The sequence below is a fragment of the Pristiophorus japonicus genome, chromosome 17 (genome assembly GCF_044704955.1).
Source record: "Pristiophorus japonicus isolate sPriJap1 chromosome 17, sPriJap1.hap1, whole genome shotgun sequence".
Lineage (NCBI taxonomy): Eukaryota > Metazoa > Chordata > Chondrichthyes > Pristiophoridae > Pristiophorus > Pristiophorus japonicus.
Genome location: NC_091993.1, coordinates 109,205,166 through 109,224,589, shown reverse-complemented (window position 1 = coordinate 109,224,589; position 19,424 = coordinate 109,205,166). Strand labels below are relative to the sequence as shown.

The 19,424-nt window shown below is 41.8% G+C and overlaps 1 protein-coding gene across 1 annotated transcript; it reads left to right on the top strand.

The window, feature by feature from the left end:
• The first annotated feature begins 29 nt into the window (after positions 1-29).
• LOC139227898 (methylosome protein WDR77-like) lies at positions 30-14,152 on the top strand. The gene is made up of 10 exons (XM_070859033.1): positions 30-202; positions 2,788-2,973; positions 4,884-5,025; positions 6,307-6,356; positions 7,630-7,700; positions 10,481-10,535; positions 11,389-11,460; positions 12,467-12,578; positions 13,274-13,342; positions 13,464-14,152. The coding sequence occupies exons 1-10, from the start codon at positions 124-126 to the stop codon at positions 13,603-13,605; spliced, it is 978 nt and encodes a 325-aa protein (XP_070715134.1). The 5' UTR covers positions 30-123; the 3' UTR covers positions 13,606-14,152.
• Positions 14,153-19,424: the final 5,272 nt, after the last annotated feature.

Genomic DNA, 19,424 nt, shown 5'->3' with positions numbered 1-19,424 from the left:
TCTCGCGAGAGTCAGGCTGGCGTGCCCGGGGGTGAGGGGTGAGGGGGTCAGAGGGCTCGAGCGGAAGCACGCGGGCCCGGCGCGGCGTTGAGCGGACCGCGGGAGCAGAGCCGAGCTGAGAGGATGGACAACCGCTGGCACATCCCGCCCAACGCGCCCGCCTGCATGGAGAGGCACCTGGACGCGCTTCACTACCGGAAAGGTAACCGGGAGACGAGAGGCTGCGGCTCGAGCCCCCGATAAGATGGCGATAAACGCGTGGGAAAGTGTGTTTAGCGCGGCGAGCTTCAGGCGACCACTGCGCCGGCCCCAGCTTCAAGGGGGAGGGGTGTCTAACACTGGCTGAACTGTTCTCGTTTACAATCCCTGCCTCTCGCCTGCACCAGGATGAAACCTCGGCTGTTTATATTTCGCAACATAAATATATATATATATATATTGCCGTGTATTCGCTTTAAAGTTTCGCTTTTTTTTGGTAAGAACAATTTTTTTTGACTTTTCGGGTCATTTAAAACTGAAGTTGCATTTCTGAAAACCAGCAAATGCGCCAGGATCCTTTCATCCCGTCTGATTCCTTTTGTTTCTTGGCGCCCGCTAACACTTCTCTCTGGCTCTTATTTCACGTGGGTTGACGCTGCCAGACTTCAGATGGTAATGTTTCAGCCCACTGTCTGGAGAAAATGCTTGCTTTGTTTTGTGGAGCGCTCACCACTGAGGGGGGGATCTCGATATGCTTTTCTGAGCGTTCTTTGGTGGGTTTTAACCGGGGGGCTAAGCACTCATTTTAGGATGTAGGAGTGAGCCTTCAGGGACCGCACAGAAACCCCACACACTGTTTTCCCTTGTCTCGATTCTGATCTGAAATTGCATCATGACAGTAACAGTCAGCAATCCCTGACATCGTTATTTAAATTAACTTTTGAAATGTTGAGTTTAAAGATGTGTAGTGATTGGATAATTCATAAAAATGCTTAGTAAATTCATTGAAATTGCTTTACAAGCTAGGATATCCTTTATGCAGCATTTATGCAAATGATAAAGGAATTTACTATGCTCATAATTGTTTGACATGAAGTGAAACGAGCAATCACTAGCCTATAGTTAAAAGCTTATGAACTCGAAAGACATGATGAAAGGTCATCGACCTGAAACATTAACTCTGTTTCTCTCTCCATAGATGCTGCCTGGCCTGAGTGTTTTCCAGCATTTTATTTTATGTTTTATATATTACCATATGTACAGTTCCTTAGTGATTAAATGTGTTCTGGGCTGCCCTACTGAGCGATTATAAAACAGAAAAATCCCAGATTTCATTCATTGTAAAAGTTATCGAACCTTGGAGTTAGCAGTGGGGTGCTAATGGTGACTTCTGCAAGTGTGATGCTGATTTGCAGTAAGCTACCTCTTTCACTCTCCCTCATTCTGAGTCTCCATCTTTGGCCTTCTACACTGTACCAACCAGGCTCAATGCAAGCTTCAGGAAAAGTATCTTATCTTGCAGCTTTCTGGTCTAATCTATCTTGTGAACACTGGCTTTAAGCATTTCAGACTCTCTTCCATCTCCCTCGCTCTTTAATTACTGGGTAGGGTTCTGGTGCATGAGATGGGCCTGTCAGTTTCCAATGAAGAAGGTTGACATTTCAAGTGTAGCCCTTAGTCAGAATGCAATTCTGGCAAGGGGTATGCACTGGGTGTTAACAACAACAACAAGAACTACTTCCATTTACATAGTGACTTTAACATAGTAAAACGTCCCACGGTGCTTAACAGGAGTGTTATCAATAAAAATTTTGACACCGAGCCACAGGAGGAGATATCAGGACAGATGACCAAAAGCTTGGTCAAAGGTAGATTTTAAGGAGCATTTTAAAGGAGGAGAGGCAGAGAGGTTTAGGGAGGGAATTCCAGAGCTTAGGGCCAAGGCAGCTGAAAGCATGGTCGGCAGTGGTGGAGCGATTAAAATTGCGGATGCGTAAGATACCAGAATTGGAGGTGCGCAGAAATCTTGAAGACTTGTAGGGCTGGAGGAAGTTACAGAGATAGGGAGGGGTGAGGCCATGGAGGGATTTGAAAACAAGGATGAGGATTTTAAAATTGAGGTGTTGTCAGACTTGGAGCCAACGTAGGTCAGCGGCACGGGGGTGATGGGTGAACGGGACAATGCAAGTTAAGATACAGGCTGCAGAGTTTTGAATGAGTACCAGTTTATGGAAGGTGAGACTCTGGCCAGGAGAGCATTAGAATAGTCAAGTCTAGAGATAACAAAGGCACGACGAGGTTAACTTGTGTTTTCACTTTTCTGGTAGGCCTACTGCATCTTTCTATCAATTTTCTATTCTAGTTTCAGACCTCAATTTTCATTTTTGCTCTTTCCATTTTCTTGCATTTTTTTTCTGTGTGGGCCTCTCTTGGGTCTTTTTAACATCTTCGTTATTTGCATCATCTTTTGATGCCTCGCCGAGCTGATCCTTTATTCCATCAAACAGTTTTCTGTTAAGAACTTTGCAGGTCATTCAGTGCATTACTTTCTTACTGTGATTGTAGCATCTGTTCTCTTTCTCTCGCCCTCCCCTCACCCGCTACTCCGTTTTCATTAATGAACAAAGTGTTGTGCCTCAAATATTAATGTCTTTTTTGCTTTTCATATATGTACTAATCTTTGTATTTACAAGTACTTAATATTTTTGCTTCATTATTCATTAATTTGTTTGTTGCAGCACGGTAGTTGCCAGATATGTTTTTGATTCTCCGACCTACTTAAGTTGCTGTATCTGTTTTTGATTGCAGATGGAGCTCTGTTACTTGGAGCATCTACATTATCTGGGCGCAGTTGGCTGGGCTCTATCTGGTTGTTCAAAGACCCACTCAAGGCCCCTAATGAAGGGTTCTGCACGGTTGGTGTCCAGACGCAGGCAGGGGTGGTGGATACATGTTGGGTTTCTGACAGAGAAATCCTTGTAGCATCTGATTCTGGTAAGGCTGCATTTTAAGTACTTCATTGAGTAATAGAAATTACAGCCTAGGAGACCATTTGGCTGTTGGGGCTTCTACCAGTGCTAGATTGTCAGCTGGTGTTATCCAGCATAAAGCCCATTTTTCTGTTCCTTCCTGTAGCATTTTATCATCATCCTTTTCAAATCAATAGTTTGAATCTTAATCAGTGTCATTTTCATTGATTGACCATAAGTTTTTGGATACTTTCCAAAAATGTCTTCTAATTTGATTGAGTTTTGGGCAAAGTTATGAATATCTAAAGCCCGGTAAACTGTAGAAAGGAGTTTTTCAGGAGTGTGCAGATAATTAAGCAGACTTGAGCATTTTATATCATAGAAACATAGAAAATAGGTGCAGGAGTAGGCCATTCGGCCCTTCTAGCCTGCACCGCCATTCAATGAGTTCATGGCTGAACATTCAACTTCAGTAACCCATTCCTGCTTTCTCGCCATACCCCTTGATCCCCCTAGTAGTAAGGACCTCATCTAACTCCTTTTTGAATATATTTAGTGAATTGGCCTCAACAACCTTCTGTGGTAGAGAATTCCACAGGTTCACCACTCTCTGGGTGAAGAAGTTCCTCCGCATCTCGGTCCTAAATGGCTTACCCCTTATCCTTAGACTGTGACCTCTGGTTCTGGACTTCCCCAACATTGGGAACATTCTTCCTGCATCTAACCTGTCTAAACCCGTCAGAATTTTAAATGTTTCTATGAGGTCCGCTCTCATTCTTCTGAACTCCAGTGAATACAAGCCCAGTTGATCCAGTCTTTCTTGATAGGTCAGTCCCGCCATCCCGGGAATCAGTCTGGTGAACCTTCGCTGCACTCCCTCAATAGCAAGAATGTCCTTCCTCAGGTTAGGAGACCAAAACTGTACACAATACTCCAGGTGTGGCCTCACCAATGCCCTGTACAACTGTAGCAACACCTCCCTGCCCCTGTACTCAAATCCCCTTGCTATGAAGGCCAACATGCCATTTGCTTTCTTAACCGCCTGCTGCACCTGCATGCCAACCTTCAATGACTGATGTACCACGACACCCAGGTCTCTTTGCACCTCCCCTTTTCCTAATCTGTCACCATTCAGATAATAGTCTGTCTCTCTGTTTTTACCACCAAAGTGGATAACCTCACATTTATCCACATTATACTTCATCTGCCATGCATTTGCCCACTCACCTAACCTATCCAAGTCGCTCTGCAGCCTCACAGCATCCTCCTCGCAGCTCACACTGCCACCCAACTTAGTGTCATCCGCAAATTTGGAGATACTACATTTAATCCCCTCATCTAAATCATTAATGTACAATGTAAACAGCTGGGGCCCCAGCACAGAACCTTGCGGTACCCCACTAGTCACTGCCTGCCATTCTGAAAAGTACCCATTTACTCCTACTCTTTGCTTCCTGTCTGACAACCAGTTCTCAATCCATGTCAGCACACTACCCCCAATCCCATGTGCTCTAACTTTGCACATCAATCTCTTGTGTGGGACCTTGTCGAACGCCTTCTGAAAGTCCAAATATACCACATCAACTGGTTCTCCCTTGTCCACTCTACTGGAAACATCCTCAAAAAATTCCAGAAGATTTGTCAAGCATGATTTCCCTTTCACAAATCCATGCTGACTTGGACCTATCATGTCACCTCTTTCCAAATGCACTGCTATGACATCCTTAATAATTGATTCCATCATTTTACCCACTACCGATTTTGTTTCAGGATTATCATCTTGTACTGAGTATACACTATGGCATTTAACATGTAATATTCCATAGTGGCTTTCTATGATGGTTAATGCCCCAAACATTATGTTGTTTATACCTTTTTGCTGGAAGAAGTCAGTCCATCACTTAATTCCCCTATTTTTTTTAACCGTTCCTGCAGGTGCTGTAGAATTGTGGGAGGTGGCTGAGAGTGAAGCACTGATGGTGAGCAAGTTCTGTAAATATGAGCACGATGACATTGTTACTAAAGTGAGTGTGCTCTCTGGTGCAACGCAGGCGGTTAGCGGCAGTCTAGATTGCAGGTTTGTAATATCACCCTTCTCACACCGTCTAACCGTGCTTTTCTCACACGTTCTCTTGCTGGTACAGTCCCTCACTATCACACTTTGCTTATGGGTCTCAAATGAATAAAGAATGCTTGGGGCTTGTAATGTTCACTGATCCCAGCTCAGTTCCTATTTTTATATAAAATAAGCGCTTAAATTCATTAACACTTTTGGAGCAAGTGATTGATGATGCAAAGGTCTTGCATATTGTATTACTTAAGAGAAATCAGACTTTATATAAATATAAAACGCATTGGCGGCATTGACTCTGAGGAATCCTGCCACTGCGCATACATAACAAATTAATGAGTAGATCAGAAAACTACAATAGAGTTAAAACCAGCACAATACCGGCGCGGACACGATGGGGCAAAATGGCGGCCTCCTGTGCTGTAAATTTCTATGTTTCTAATATTTTACAGTCAATGGGCTGGATTTTTGGCTTTGCCGTTTTTGGGGCGAAAACGGAGACGGGGTGAGAAATTTACCGCCTGATTAACGTTTGCGCTGGGTGGAGTAATTTTTGTCATTTGGGCCCTGCGCCAGAACGCGAAGGTAGGCGTTGTACGACTTTTGCGGTGCAAAAACGAGAACCTCATCGACTAAAGTGCGGGGCTAGGAGCGCTCCGAGAGGGGCCTTTTGCGGGGGGGAGGGGGAGAGAAACAAAAAAAAAATTCACAGACATTCAGAAAACATTGCCAACACCCTTACAACACAAATCGCTACAAAAGAATAAACACTGGAACTTACCTTTTTTGCGGTTTATCTACCTCACCGCCACTGGCAAGGTTGGACCACTGTGTTTTTCCTGGCGGTCATCGTGGGGCGTTTTTTGGGGCGTATGGGTCGGGTGCGAGTCGAAACTACTGCCGGTGTCACAATGAGAGCTGTTGTACACCCGGCGCAGTTCTCCCCGGCGGTGTTTAAGTGCCGCCGTAAAACCCGACCGGAGGATCTCGACCAGAGGCAAAAGACCTCGCCGCCCCATTTTTCGCCACAGAGGGTTAAAACTCAGTGAAACCCGGGTCGCAAACGACCCAAAAATCCAGCCCTTTATTTCACAGTTATAAGACTATAATAAATAAGCTGGTAAGTTTAAAAAGAAACGATCCTTGTATAATTTGCTATAATTTATTGTTTTATTCCTGCAGTAAATGTAAATGTGCATATGACTGACATTAAACGCTGAAGATAGTCTGGATATACTGTGCAAGATTTAGCTTAACCTGTAATAACCATGCACTTTGATTTATTAGTGTGAAGATTTGGGACCTAGAACAGAAGACCGTGTTGCAGTCTTACCAAGGTGAGCAGTAGCAGATATGGTATGAGCAATTCTGTCACTCTCCAGCAATTATTGAACCTGCCACACACTTGTATTTTAATTTGGGTAGAATTATTGTGCATTGCTGATATCTCTATGATGGGTAATATTTCGGTGTGGCACAATAAATTAAATGCATGAAACAAATGTGAGTATGTTCATTATATAGCAGACTTTGAGAAGCCCATCAGTCAAAAGACATTTTAATTATGCACCGCTGTCAGTAGAGAATTGTGTGACAAAAGCATAATTTGTTGGTTAATGTACCAACAAAATATATATATAGGATTTCCTGATTTCGGTAAGGTTAGCACTGCATTGACTAGTAAAATGTATTTATTCTTTAAAATGAGATCAGGGCATGTGTGAACTTATATTATTTGAAAGTGATCTTCACTTGATTCACTTGAAAGGGAAAGATGGAAACTATATTAGCTTGACACCACAATACATAGGATCTAAATTAGCTTGTATAAACCCTGTGAAAAGGCTTGCTGGGGTATTTTAGCATGACACACTGTCACGATTGAGCATAAGCTCCGACACAGATCAATTGTTTTCCATCATTAATTGATACTGGGGAGTCAGGATGTACAGAACACGTTTTTAATCTTTGTCTCATCATAACTGTGTTCCTTGCTTCATTATTCAAATCAGTTTAATTCCAATGGAATGTAAAGTTAATACTGTTCCCTAAGGTACACAAATTGCATTTGGTTAAAAGGCACAGAGCATTTAAACATATCACTTCTAAAAGCGTTGTAGTCAACAGTTTACTGGTGTAGCTATCAATTGCAGCCAACATTTCTATTTTCACATTTAAACTAGCAGATCTTCAGTGACATTGTTTATGGTAAGTCGGATGATATGCAGCTTTATATTGACAGGAATGTTATACCATGTAATGCACAATGTGTTATTCTGCACTGAGATGCGGCTCTGACAATTGTGGTTTGCATTACCCAATATTAATTTTAGTTTTCACATGCTAATGGTATCTTCCTGTTAGTGGGGTGTGGGAGAGGGAATGCTTGCAGAGCTTCAATCACAGGTCTGCACAAAACTGGATACCCAAATATGAGGAGGGGAAAAAAATGATAATATAAACTTTTTAAATGAGTTAGAATTTTGCAGTAGAAAGGGTTTTGGTGCAAACAGAATGTGAGCAAGGGGGATTGGTTTTAAATGATATATAAATACTTAGATCAAGAATTGTTAATTATCTATTAACTGATTATTGACTTTCTAAATACAGCTCATTCAGGGTCTGTGATGTGTGTATCTGGCTGCCCCAGCAATGAGAATCTCTTCCTCTCTTGTGCTCAGGTAAACTGAAAAGTATTTAAGTATTAACTGTAAAGTCAGTCTGCCTACTGGTCATGCAGAAATCCTCCCTTAAAACTACATATTTAGTATGAAATGTCTTTCGGAGCATTCAAATTTTGTTGCGATGTATAAATCTATGAAAAAAAACAACAAACTTTGTAACTCATGGAGCCCGATCTTTTCCCTCTGCAATTGCAGGGGCACATTTGGAAGTGTAAATATCTGTGTAAGTGCCAATTGTGCAGAGAAATTTGATCTTTCATCGTGGATTGGCTGCTGAGAAAATTGAATCATATCCTCCATACATCGCTTAGATGAAATTGAAGCCAGCATTGTGGTCATGACAAATAATGCGCGCGGTCAAGTTATTGTCTTGCCCCCGACCCCCACCCAAGCCCTTGCGAATAGTGGCATGATGTGATTAAATGTGATACTAAGTTTGAGGGAGAAGAGAAAGTCACAAACCAAAGTTTTAAATTTAAGCAATTCAAACTTTGAAGAGATGGATTGACTAAAAATAAACTGGCCTTAACTATTGATGGGTAAATGTTGGGGTAAAAAGAAGTCTTCTCTTCAAGGTGGATTCCCTGAAATAAGGATTCAACACCTGCCCATATAACGACCCTCAAAGCCTCCCTGGTGAAGTGCGACATCACCACTGACACCTGGGAGACCCTGGCCGAAGACCGCCCTAGATGGAGAAAATGCATCCGGGAGGGCGTTGAGCTCTTCGAATCTCAACGCTGCCAGAGTGAAGAGGTCAGGCGCAGGAAGGAGCGTGCATCAAATCAGTCCTACCCCTCCCCACTTTCCCCTGACGTACATCTGTCCCACCTGTGACAGGGTCTGTGGCTCTCGTGTTGGACTGTTCAGCCACCAAAGAACTCACTTTAGGAGTGGAAGCAAGTCTTCCTCAATTCCGAGAGACTGCCTATGATGATGATATGGCAACCACGGAATCAGTCAGACAAAACCTTGGATTCACTTCTCCGATCTTTATTCAAGCATATGCAGGGGAAGCGTTCCAAATGAACCTTCAATGAACAAGGGTTCTACATGCACAGTTATACAGTTTTCAAGGCATGGTGGCCTCGAGAACACTAGTTCCCGATTACCGGTTGGCTTACAACTGATCTACGGAGTTACATTGATTCGTTAATCCTTATCAGACTGGCTGCTGAGTGGTTTTCTAGCATCTTTATTTCTCTATTGCAGGTGGGCCGAACTCAGCCTTTTGCGATGTGTTGTTCTACGGTGTTAACCTTGCTCTGATTTCTCATAGCTAGTTCTGCATTCTTTATAAGATAAGCACGCAAACAAAGCTACTCCCTTTAACCTGATTCTATGCTGTTCCTTTAAAGTCTTAACTATCTAAAGTTTCCATTTTATGTTAAACGGCCATTTTCTATCATTTTATAAACGAGTTTTACATACAATCTGTCAATAGGCAATATCTTACAATCCTTACCTTGAGGTGGAGGAACTTCTGACTCCTCACAACCTCCTAATACTGATCAGCCCTTTTAATCTGGACCATTTTACGTGTCAGATCAATTCACTATCTTCAGTACCCACTCTGGTGACCATCTGTCTGTAGTTTTTACCCCCTTACAGTAAACCTACAGAGAAACAGTGGGAAGTATTCAAACAACCATTCGATTCTGTACAAAACCAGTACATACCCCAAAAAGGCAAAAGTTTCACGTGTAATTATGCCCAAAGATGAGCAAATGGAGTCAGCCAGGATCTAATCGAGTGGCGGAACAGGCTCGAAGAGCTGAAGGCCTACTGCTGTTCCCTTTTTTTCCCCCCATCTCTCATAAAGCAGTAATTCTTGCTGTAGTATGGTAGTATGCACTGGTGGGGTTTTGGTACCTCAAGCACGTGGCCATTCTTTGTGTGTCAGCTAACTGAGTTTTGGCAGCTCATTTAATCGTAGGTACCAAATCTGAGCTTAAATCTATTCTTGTCCAAACTTCTGCCTCCTCACAAACACTCAAATCCATTCACTCTCCCCAGCAGGGATTGCTCGGTAGTAATGGGAAGTGAACATCCTGGATTATTTCCTCCTCCCTATCCTCAGATCTGGGAAGCTGAGGCCAATTTTGGTGAACTCACTGCTGCCTTGGTTGACATCAGTAACTCAGCGTAGATTTGAGACCGTCCAATATGGCTAAGCACCGTACTATAGACATCACGTGGCATATTTGCCCGTTGGCATTTGGAGATGTGTGCTGTCATATCTCTTGAGAGATAACAGCCAATAATACAAGCACTGGACAGAAGTATATTATCCTGCCCTAACATAGTGAAGGCTAAAACAAACTGAATTATGACTATTTTCTGATTTAACATCAGATTTAAATTTGCACATCAACTCCTGATCATTAGTATCAAAATTCAAATTGTCTGATTGTATACCAAGAGATTTTATTTGAGATCCATAGACAGTGCACATTAGAATAATATAGTAATGGCAGCTAATAACATTCCACCAAGCAATGAGCCCATTATGTTTCTCAGTAGCTTTGCTTAGTAAATAAAATATTTTTAAAATATAAATACAAATAAAAGGGTAGTGTAAAAATTAGGCTACCAAAGGTATGGATTGAAACTTTTGGATGTCCACCTAATAAACCCTGTAACACTGGAGGTTTGGATTCTGGTCTGCTATTTGTGTACCCCTACCTTGGTTCAACCCTGTCTGCCGATAGAGATATAACTCAGCAAGTACTTTAAATAAAACAACCCCTTTTTTTCGATTGATTTTCCTCTTTCAGGACAGGAGACTTTTACTATGGGACAGAAGAAATTCCAAACCAGCATTGCGGATTGGTGTGTATCTTGCCTCCATTTAGTGATGTCTGTGTTTGATCAGTAGTAATTTCAATTTGTAGGCTTGCTATCTGCATTTCATTTGCGTGCGCACTGTCTAAAAGGCGGGGGGGGGGTCTGGATCGGGCGCGAAACAAATATCGAGACGGTGTCGCAACCAGGAGCGTTGCACACCGGCTCGACACTCCCGGCGGTACTGCTCCGCGCCCCCGCAAACTCGCCGTCAAATGCCCCGGCGAGGCACAAACAGAGGCGGCGACAAGCTGAAATTGCAGCCCATGGCGTTTCACAGTTCTGATGTCCTTAGAAGGCATGAAAGAAAAAAAGAAAGACTTGCATTTATATAGCGCCTTTCACGATCAGCGGACGTCAAAAGCGCTTTACAGTCAATGAAGTACTTTTTTGAAGTGTAGTCACTGTTGTAATGTAGAAAATGCGGCAGCCAATTTGCACACAGCACTCTCCCACAAACAGCAATGTGATTATGACCAGATAATCTGCTTCATAGGGATGTTGACTGAGGGATAAATATTGACCAGGACACCGGGGATAACTCCCCTGCTCTTCTTCGAAATAGTGCCACAGGATCTTTTACATCCACCTGAGAACAGATGGAGCCTTCGACAGTGCAGCACTGGCGTGTCAGCCGAGATTTTGTGCTCAAGTCTCTAGAGTGGGACTTGAGCCCACAACCTTCTGACTCGGGGGGCGAGTGTGCTACCCACTGAGCCACTGGCTGACATGAATAAGATGGGCTAATTTCAACACCGGGAAGAGTAGTTCTGTTGTATTGTAAGTTTAACTGTTATCACAGTTCATGACATGTTTTTCTAAATGTTAAATTTGGTTTCAGAAACGGGGATATTGTGCTGTTCTCCAACCACCGTTACGTGGCATCCACAGAATGACCAAGTCATTGCATTTGGTAATGTGATTCCGAATCTACAGTTTATTTCTTTTCAACTTCAACCTGTGTTAATATTATAGACACTGAGTTAGGCAGTTAGAAAGGTTGGCTGTTGGCATGCGATTTGAGGGATAGGCTACTTGTAAATCCAGGTGTGCTAGACTCTTGGAACATGCTGTTAAATTCATTGCAATTTGAATATGTGCATTTCTGTATAAATTATATTTTAATACACCATTGCTGTTATTTTTATGACTTTGTAATCGATATAAAAATTTTATAGTGTGGTAATTCACTAAATTATTTAATTGAATGAATTCTTGTTGCATTTGTGAGAAGAAACAAATTGTTATTCAGAACTATTTTTGAACAGTTGGTTGTTGAGAATACGAGAAAATGTGAAATAAATAATTGTCAATCGGGCCTGTAGTTTCCAACGACCTTTCAGAATTTGCACTCCTTGACACATTCTCATACCCAGGAGAGTAGAATAAATACATTTAGAGCCTGATTTAATTGGGGAAATATTAGAAAATAAAGTGATTAAGTTGCATAAAATGATGTTTTTTCTGCAATAATCTGCCATTATGAAATCTCATCGACTCATTAATATTTTAGTCACAAGTTTTTAATTTGCATTATCCCGTACTTAAATTTATCTGATTTCCATTAGAATGTAGTCCATTTTATATTTGATTAATATAAAACACATATTTAATAGAACTCTTATTTTAATATGTAATGGAAAGTAATAAATAGTGTTGATTGTTCTGCTTTCTAACAGTTTATGTATCCTTATGTTTATTATTATAAAAGATTATGGCTTTTTTCACAACTAAAAATAAGAAAGTACATGTTGATCAATATATTTTAATTATTTTAGATTTAAGCTACATATATATCAAGATCAAGTGATTTTATTTTCTATCTTTTTTCTAATATAAATCTGAGGGGAAACTAATTAGAAAGCAACACTGTAGTTCTGTTAGTTGTTCTTCTAAAGCTACATTATTTAATTTAACAGGAACTGAAAGTGGAATTGTTGGTGTAAAAAGCTTACAGAAGCAGGCTGATTCTATTCAGAAATCTACAGTCCATTCACGACCTGTTTCTGGGCTGCAGTTTTCCTCACACAGGTAATTTGATAGCTACCTTGATAAATATTGGATGGCTTGTTTAAAAGATTCATAGCGGATGAACATTACTGTGCCAGTGACATCCGCTGTGTTGGTGAAAGGATGGCAAGAACTGATTAGTGGCAAGGATTGTTACTTATTTTAGGAGAGAATAATCCCCATTGCAAAGGCTCACCTAGAAGATAACAGGCTCTTAAATTAATTGATAATAATTCACTTATCTGTGGTTTTCAATTTTCGTCTCACGAATAATAAGTCTCAACAATCCATGGGACTTATCGATTTTAGTGATTCAGCACAAGAGCGAAGCTAAAGTCATTTTTATTCAATTTATTTGGAGAAGGCAGCTTTCCGAAACTACTGCCACCTTTCGCTGTATTACTAATTACGGGGAAAACTCTGCCCCTGGCTTTTTGTTTTCCTCATCTAAGTAAAAGAAAGGTGTGGGTACATCCAAATAGTAATATCCCTTTAGCCTTCAATTTTCCTCCCGAATAACAATGTGACATTGGACAGATTTAATATTTCACGTTACAAATTCACCGAAAGTTGTTCCACAACTTTGACAGAAATATGTATTAAAACCTGCAGAGGCTGTTAAATACACGGGGTTAGTCTTCAGCTAATGTCAGAGAGGGAGATGTAGGGGAAACCCTTTTGTCTGACTGAGCGATGTTTCACTTTTTATCTTGCAGCTCTCCCCTTTTGGCTTCAGTCAGTGAGGACTGTACACTGGCTGTTGTTGACGCCAACCTCTCGGAAGTGTAAGTGACGGCAGAACCTGCGCAGAGATTGATTACTTTAACTGGCAGGAAAAAAAGCATTCTTGTGTTTGCCCATAAATTAAGTAGAACATAAATATTCTTTTTTTTAAATTATTTTTAGGTTTAGGGATAAATCGCACAAGGACTTCGTTCGTAGTGTATGCTGGTCACCTCTGAATTCAGATCTACTCAGTACAGCGGGCTGGGACCATCAGGTTCTACATCACACGGTCAGCTCAGATAAGGACGTCGACACGGCATGAGGAGAAGATGATGTAGTATTCAAAATCCTTCTTTTGTACCTTTTCTATAACCATGTTACATCTTTGAAACTGCTCTGAGTTGAGAGGTAAATCACACAGGCGTATCATTGGGAAACCCAAGTGTCAAAGTAGTGGTAGAGAAAAGGGGTGGGGGAGGGTGGAAATCATTCATAACACTCCAGATTTCTCCTGGCCAAAAGTCACTAACATCGCCAAAAGTCTGTACCCCTCCCCCATCAAGCTCCAAGAACATATATGCACCCACTTAGTTCTGCTCTGACAGAGCAGAGTATTAGTAAGATAATCAAGATGTTATCATTTTTGTGGGGAGGGGGTTCTTGTAGAAATGGGAATAAATGTTCAGTAGAATGTCGTGCATTAGAGATGGGTAGCCAACTGGATTTCTGATGCTCATAATTTGATGGCTTGAGAAATATTTCGGTAGCCTGGAGCTACGAGATTACTGTGAATTTTGATCCCTGCTACTATGTTTCACATTATGTTTAGGACGAGCAAGAAAAGGATTAAAAAACCATTAAAAAAACATGATCTAAGCTTGTCAGTTTTTACATATTTTCTGTATACTCTGATTGTTTAAGAAACTATCCTGCTGTAGTGCAAGAATGTATTATTGGGCTCAAAGTAAAGCTGTACAACCCACATAGTTAGCAACAGCTAGCAGTGTGGATCAAACAGCACCAGTCCATCAATGTGACAGAATCTAAAAGTAGGCTTCTCTGTTACACATAGGCATGAACTGGAAATAGACTCAGACATTTATGGCACAGGCGGATTCCATTTGGCCTATTGTGTCTGTGCCGGCCAAAAAAGAGCTATCCACACTAAGTCCACTTTCCAGCTCTTGATCTGTAGTCTTGTAAGTTACGGTTCTTCAAGTGCATATCCAAGTACTTTTTAAATTCGATGATTGTTTCTGTCTCTACCGCCCTTCCAGGCAGTGAGTTCCAGAACCTCACCACCCTCTGGGGTGAGAAAAGTTCTCTTCAACTCTCCTCTAATCCTTCTACCAATTACTTTAACTCAATGCCTCCTGGTTCATGACCTCTCTGCTAGAGAAAATACATCCTTCCTATCCACTCTATCTAGGCCCCTCATAATTTTATACACCTTAATCAAGTCTCCCCTCACCTACCTCAATTCCAAAGAAAACAACCCCAGCCTATCCAATCATTTTCCTCATAGCTAAAATTCTCCAGTCCTGGCAACATCCTCTTAAATCTCCTCTGTACCCTCTCGTGCAATCACATCTTGAATGTAATGTGACCAGAGCTGTACACGGTACTCAAGCTGTAGCCAAACTAGTGTTTTATACAATTCTAGCATAACCTCCCTGCCCTTGCATTCTGTGTCTCAGCCAACTAAGGAAAGTATCCCATATGCCGTCTTAACCACCTAGTTTTGATCGCCTGGATGGGTCGGAGAGGAATTTTACCACATTTTATAAAATCCCAAATTGGCCTGGTTTTTTCCTCTCCCAGGAGACCACATGGCTCCGGTTGGGGTGGAGTGTTGAATGTTTCAGTGTAAGGGGTGTCGCAGTTGTGTGGGGCAGACTGGTTGGGCTGGGTGCTCTTTACCGTTCCACCATTGTTCATAGGTTTATACGTAACCTTTAGGGTTGCTGACCAAGGGCCGTGTGGCTCTTTGTCAGCCGGCGCGGACACGATGGGCCGAAATGGCCTCCTGCGCTGTAAATCTCTACGCTTCTATGTTTATCTACCTATCCTGCGACCTTCAGGGATCTGTGGACATGCACTGCAAGATCCCTCTGTTCATCTACACTTCTCAGCATCCTACCATTTATTGTGTGTTCCCTTGCCTTGTTAGCCGTCTCCAAATCTGATCATGGACTCGGCTCCCCATACCCTTTACTACCTTATCGCTCAAAAATCTGTCTATCTCCGCCTTAAATATATTCAATGACCCAGCCTCCACGGCTCTCTGGGGCAGAGAATTCCATAGATTTACAACCCTCAGAGAAGAAATTTCTCCTCGTCTCAGTTTTAAATGGGCGGCCCCTTATTCTGATACTATGCCCTCTAATCTTAGTTTCCCCTATGAGTGGAAATATCCTCTCTGCATCCACTTTGTCATTATCATGTGTTTCGATGATCTTATTCTTCTGAACTCCAGTGAGTATAGGCTTAACCTATCTTCATAAGTCAACCCCCTCATCTCTGGAATCAATCTAGCGAACCTTCTCTGAACAGTTTCCAATACAAGTATATCCTTCCTTAAATACGGAGACCAAAACTGTACGTAGGTGTGGCCTCGCCAATACCCTATACAGTTGTAGCAGGACTTCTCTGCTTTTATACTCTATCCCCCTTGCAATAAAGGCCAACATTCCATTTGCCTTCCTGATTACTTGCATACTAACGTTTTGTGTTTCATGCACAAGGACCCCCAGGTCCCTCTGTACTGCAACACTGCAATTTTTCTCCATTTAAATTATAATCTGCTTTTCTATTTTTTCTGCCAAAGTGGATAACCTCACATTTTCCCACATTATACTCCATCTACCAAATGTTTGCCCATTCTCTTAGCCTGTCTATATCCCTTTGCAGATTTTTTGTGTTCTCACAATTTGATTTTTCACCCATTTTTGTATCAACAGCAAACTTGGTTACATTACACTCTGTCCCTTCACCCAAGTCATTAATATAGATTGTAAATAGTTGAGGCACCGATCCCTGCGGCACCCAACTAGTTATTGTTTGCCAACCGGAAAACAACCCATTTATCCCGACTTTCTGTTAGTTAGCCAATCCTCTCCATGCTAATATATTGCCCCCAACCCCATGAACTTTTATCTTGTGCATAAACCTTTTATGTGGCAAGTTATCGAATGCCTTCTGGAAATCCAAAAACACCGCATCCACTGGTTCCCCCTTATCCACCCTACTCGTTACATCCTCAAAGAACTCCACCAAATTTGTCAAACATGATTTCCCTTTCATAAAACCCTGCTGACTGCTTGATTGAATTATGCTTTTCCAAATGTCCTGCTACTGCTTCCTTAATAGACTCCAGCATTTTCCCAACAACAGATGTTAGGCTAACTGGTCTATAGTTTCCTGCTTTCTGTCTGCCTCCTATTTTAAATAGGGGCATTACATTTGCGGTTTTCCAATCCGCTAGGACCTCCCCAGAATCCAGGGAATTTTGGTAAATTACAACCAATGCATCCACTATCTCTGCAGCCACCTCTTTTAAGACCCTAGGATGCAAGCCATCAGATCCAGGGGACTTGTCTGCCTTTAGTGTCATTATTTTGCCGAGTACTACTTTAGTGAAAGTGATTGTATTAAGTTCCTCCCTTTAGCCCCTTGATTATCCACTATTGGGATGTTTTTAGTGTCTTCTACTGTGAAGACCGATACAAAATATTTGTTCAAAGTCTCTGCCATTTTCCTGTTCCCCATTATTAATTCCCCAGTCTCATCCTCTAAGTGACCAACATTTACTTTAGCCACTCTTCCTTTTCATATCCCTGTAGAAATTATTACTATCTGTTTTTATATTTCGTGCTAGTTTACTTTCATAATCTATCTTCCCCCTCTCAATACCTTCCTACAGTCTAAAGTAACTTGTAAAAATAACTGCATGGAAGGTCTGCTGTTTGTATTGTAATTAATCTATGGATTCATTTTTTTAAAGTAATTCCTAGCATCAATGTCCCCTTCAACCTGTGCGGCCACGCAGTGCGCTGAAAGTCCCGCGCAGCTGCTGAGCCGGCCTTTAAATAGAAAAAACGTTCATAGGTGGAATTTTGAATGGTCTGTTAATGGGGCCGCACGGGCCAAAAGAAATTAGAGGGAACATTGCCTAGCATCCCTGGTGCTTATGTAAATAACGGGCATCAATCCATTGGATCCATTTACATTCAGAGCCCAGGTATCGCTCTGGTGCATAGGAAACTACCGACTGCATGACAAAGTACACACAACTCTTAGATCATTTTAATAGCCATTGGATTGAGATGAATTTAGCCTTGTCTATGAAAAGGGTTTTGGTGTGATGATGCACTGAATAAATTGCTGATTTATGGAGGTTTGTTTCAGAAACTGGTGACGCATGTAAACAAAAATACCACGGGTCCCGTTTTATCAGTACATCACCGGTTTACTCCTTGCTCACTATCTCAGTTTGTTTACACTACACATGCAATCTTTTTAACTACCCTTTTTATACAGAGATGTGGGCTAATAAAAATAGTGCAATGTGATAATGGAAATCAAAGACCTTGACACTCATTGTATGTTTAGGTAGATCACTATCCATTGTGAATAGAAAATAGGTGCCGGAGTAGACCATTCGGTCTTTCGAGTCTGCACCACCATTCAATAAGATCATGGCTGATCATTTACTTCAGTGCCTCTTTCCTGCTTTCTCTCCATACCCCTTGATCACTTTAGCTGTAAAGGCCATATCTAACTCTCTTAAACATATCTAACGAACTGACATCAACAACTCTCTGCGGTAGAGAATTCCACAGGTTAACAACTGAGTGAAGAAGTTTCTCCTCATCTCGGTCCTAAATGGCTTACCCCTTATCCTTAGACTGTGACCCCTGGTTCTGGACTTCCCAACATCGGGAACATTCTTCCTGCATCTAACCTGTCCAGTCCTGTCAGAATTTTATGTTTCTATGAGATTCCCTCTCATTCTTCGAAACTCCAGTGAATACAGGCCCAGTCGATCCAGTCTCTCATCATATGTCAGTCCTGCCATCCCGGGAATGAGTCTGGTGAACCTTCGCTGCACTCCCTCAATAGCAAGAATGTCCTTCCTCAGATTAGGAGATCGGCCTCACCAAGGCCCTGTACAACTGCAGTAAGACCTCCCTGCTCATATACTCAAATCCCCTAGCTATGAAGGCCAACATGCCATTTGCCTTCTTCACCGCCTGCTGTACCTGAATGCCAACTTTCAATGACTGATGTACCGTGACACCCAGGTCTCGTTGCACCTCCCCTTTTCCTAATCTGCTGCCATTCAGATAATATTCTGCCTTCATGTTTTTGCCACCAAAATGGATAACCTCACATTTTACTGCATCTGCCATGCATTTGCCCACTCACCTAATCTGTCCAAGTCACCCTGCAGCCTCTTAGCATCCTCCTCACAGTTCACACCGCCACTCAGTTTAGTGTCATCTGCAAACTTAGAGACATTACACTCAATCCCTTCATCTAAATCATTGATGTATATTGTAAATAGCTGGGGTCCCAGCACTGAGCCCTGCGACGCGACACTCCACTAGTCACTGCCTGCCATTCTGAAAAGGACCCGTTTATCCCGACTCTCTGCTTCCTGTCTGCCAACCAGTTCTCTATCCACGTCAATACATTACCCCCAATATCATGTGCTTTAATTTTGCACACCAATCTCTTGTGGGATCTTGACAAAAGCCTTTTGAAAGTCCAAATACACCACATCCACTGGTTCTCCCTTGTCCACTCTACTAGTTACATACTCAAAAAAATTCTAGAAGATTTGTCAAGCATTATTTCCCTTTCATAAATCCATGCTGACTTGGACCAATCCTGTCACTGCTTTCCAATCATCTTTAATAATTGATTCCAACATTTTCCCCACTACTGATGTAAGACTAACTGGTCTATAATTACCCGTTTTCTCTCTCCCTTTTTTTTTTAAAGTGGTGTTACATTAGCTACCCTCCAGTCCATAGGAACTGATCCAGAATCGATAAACTGAATAGCTCTGAAATGGAGAATAGTAGAAAGAATAGAGTGAGTGAAAATGAAGGGAATGATCACAAAAGAAAAAATACT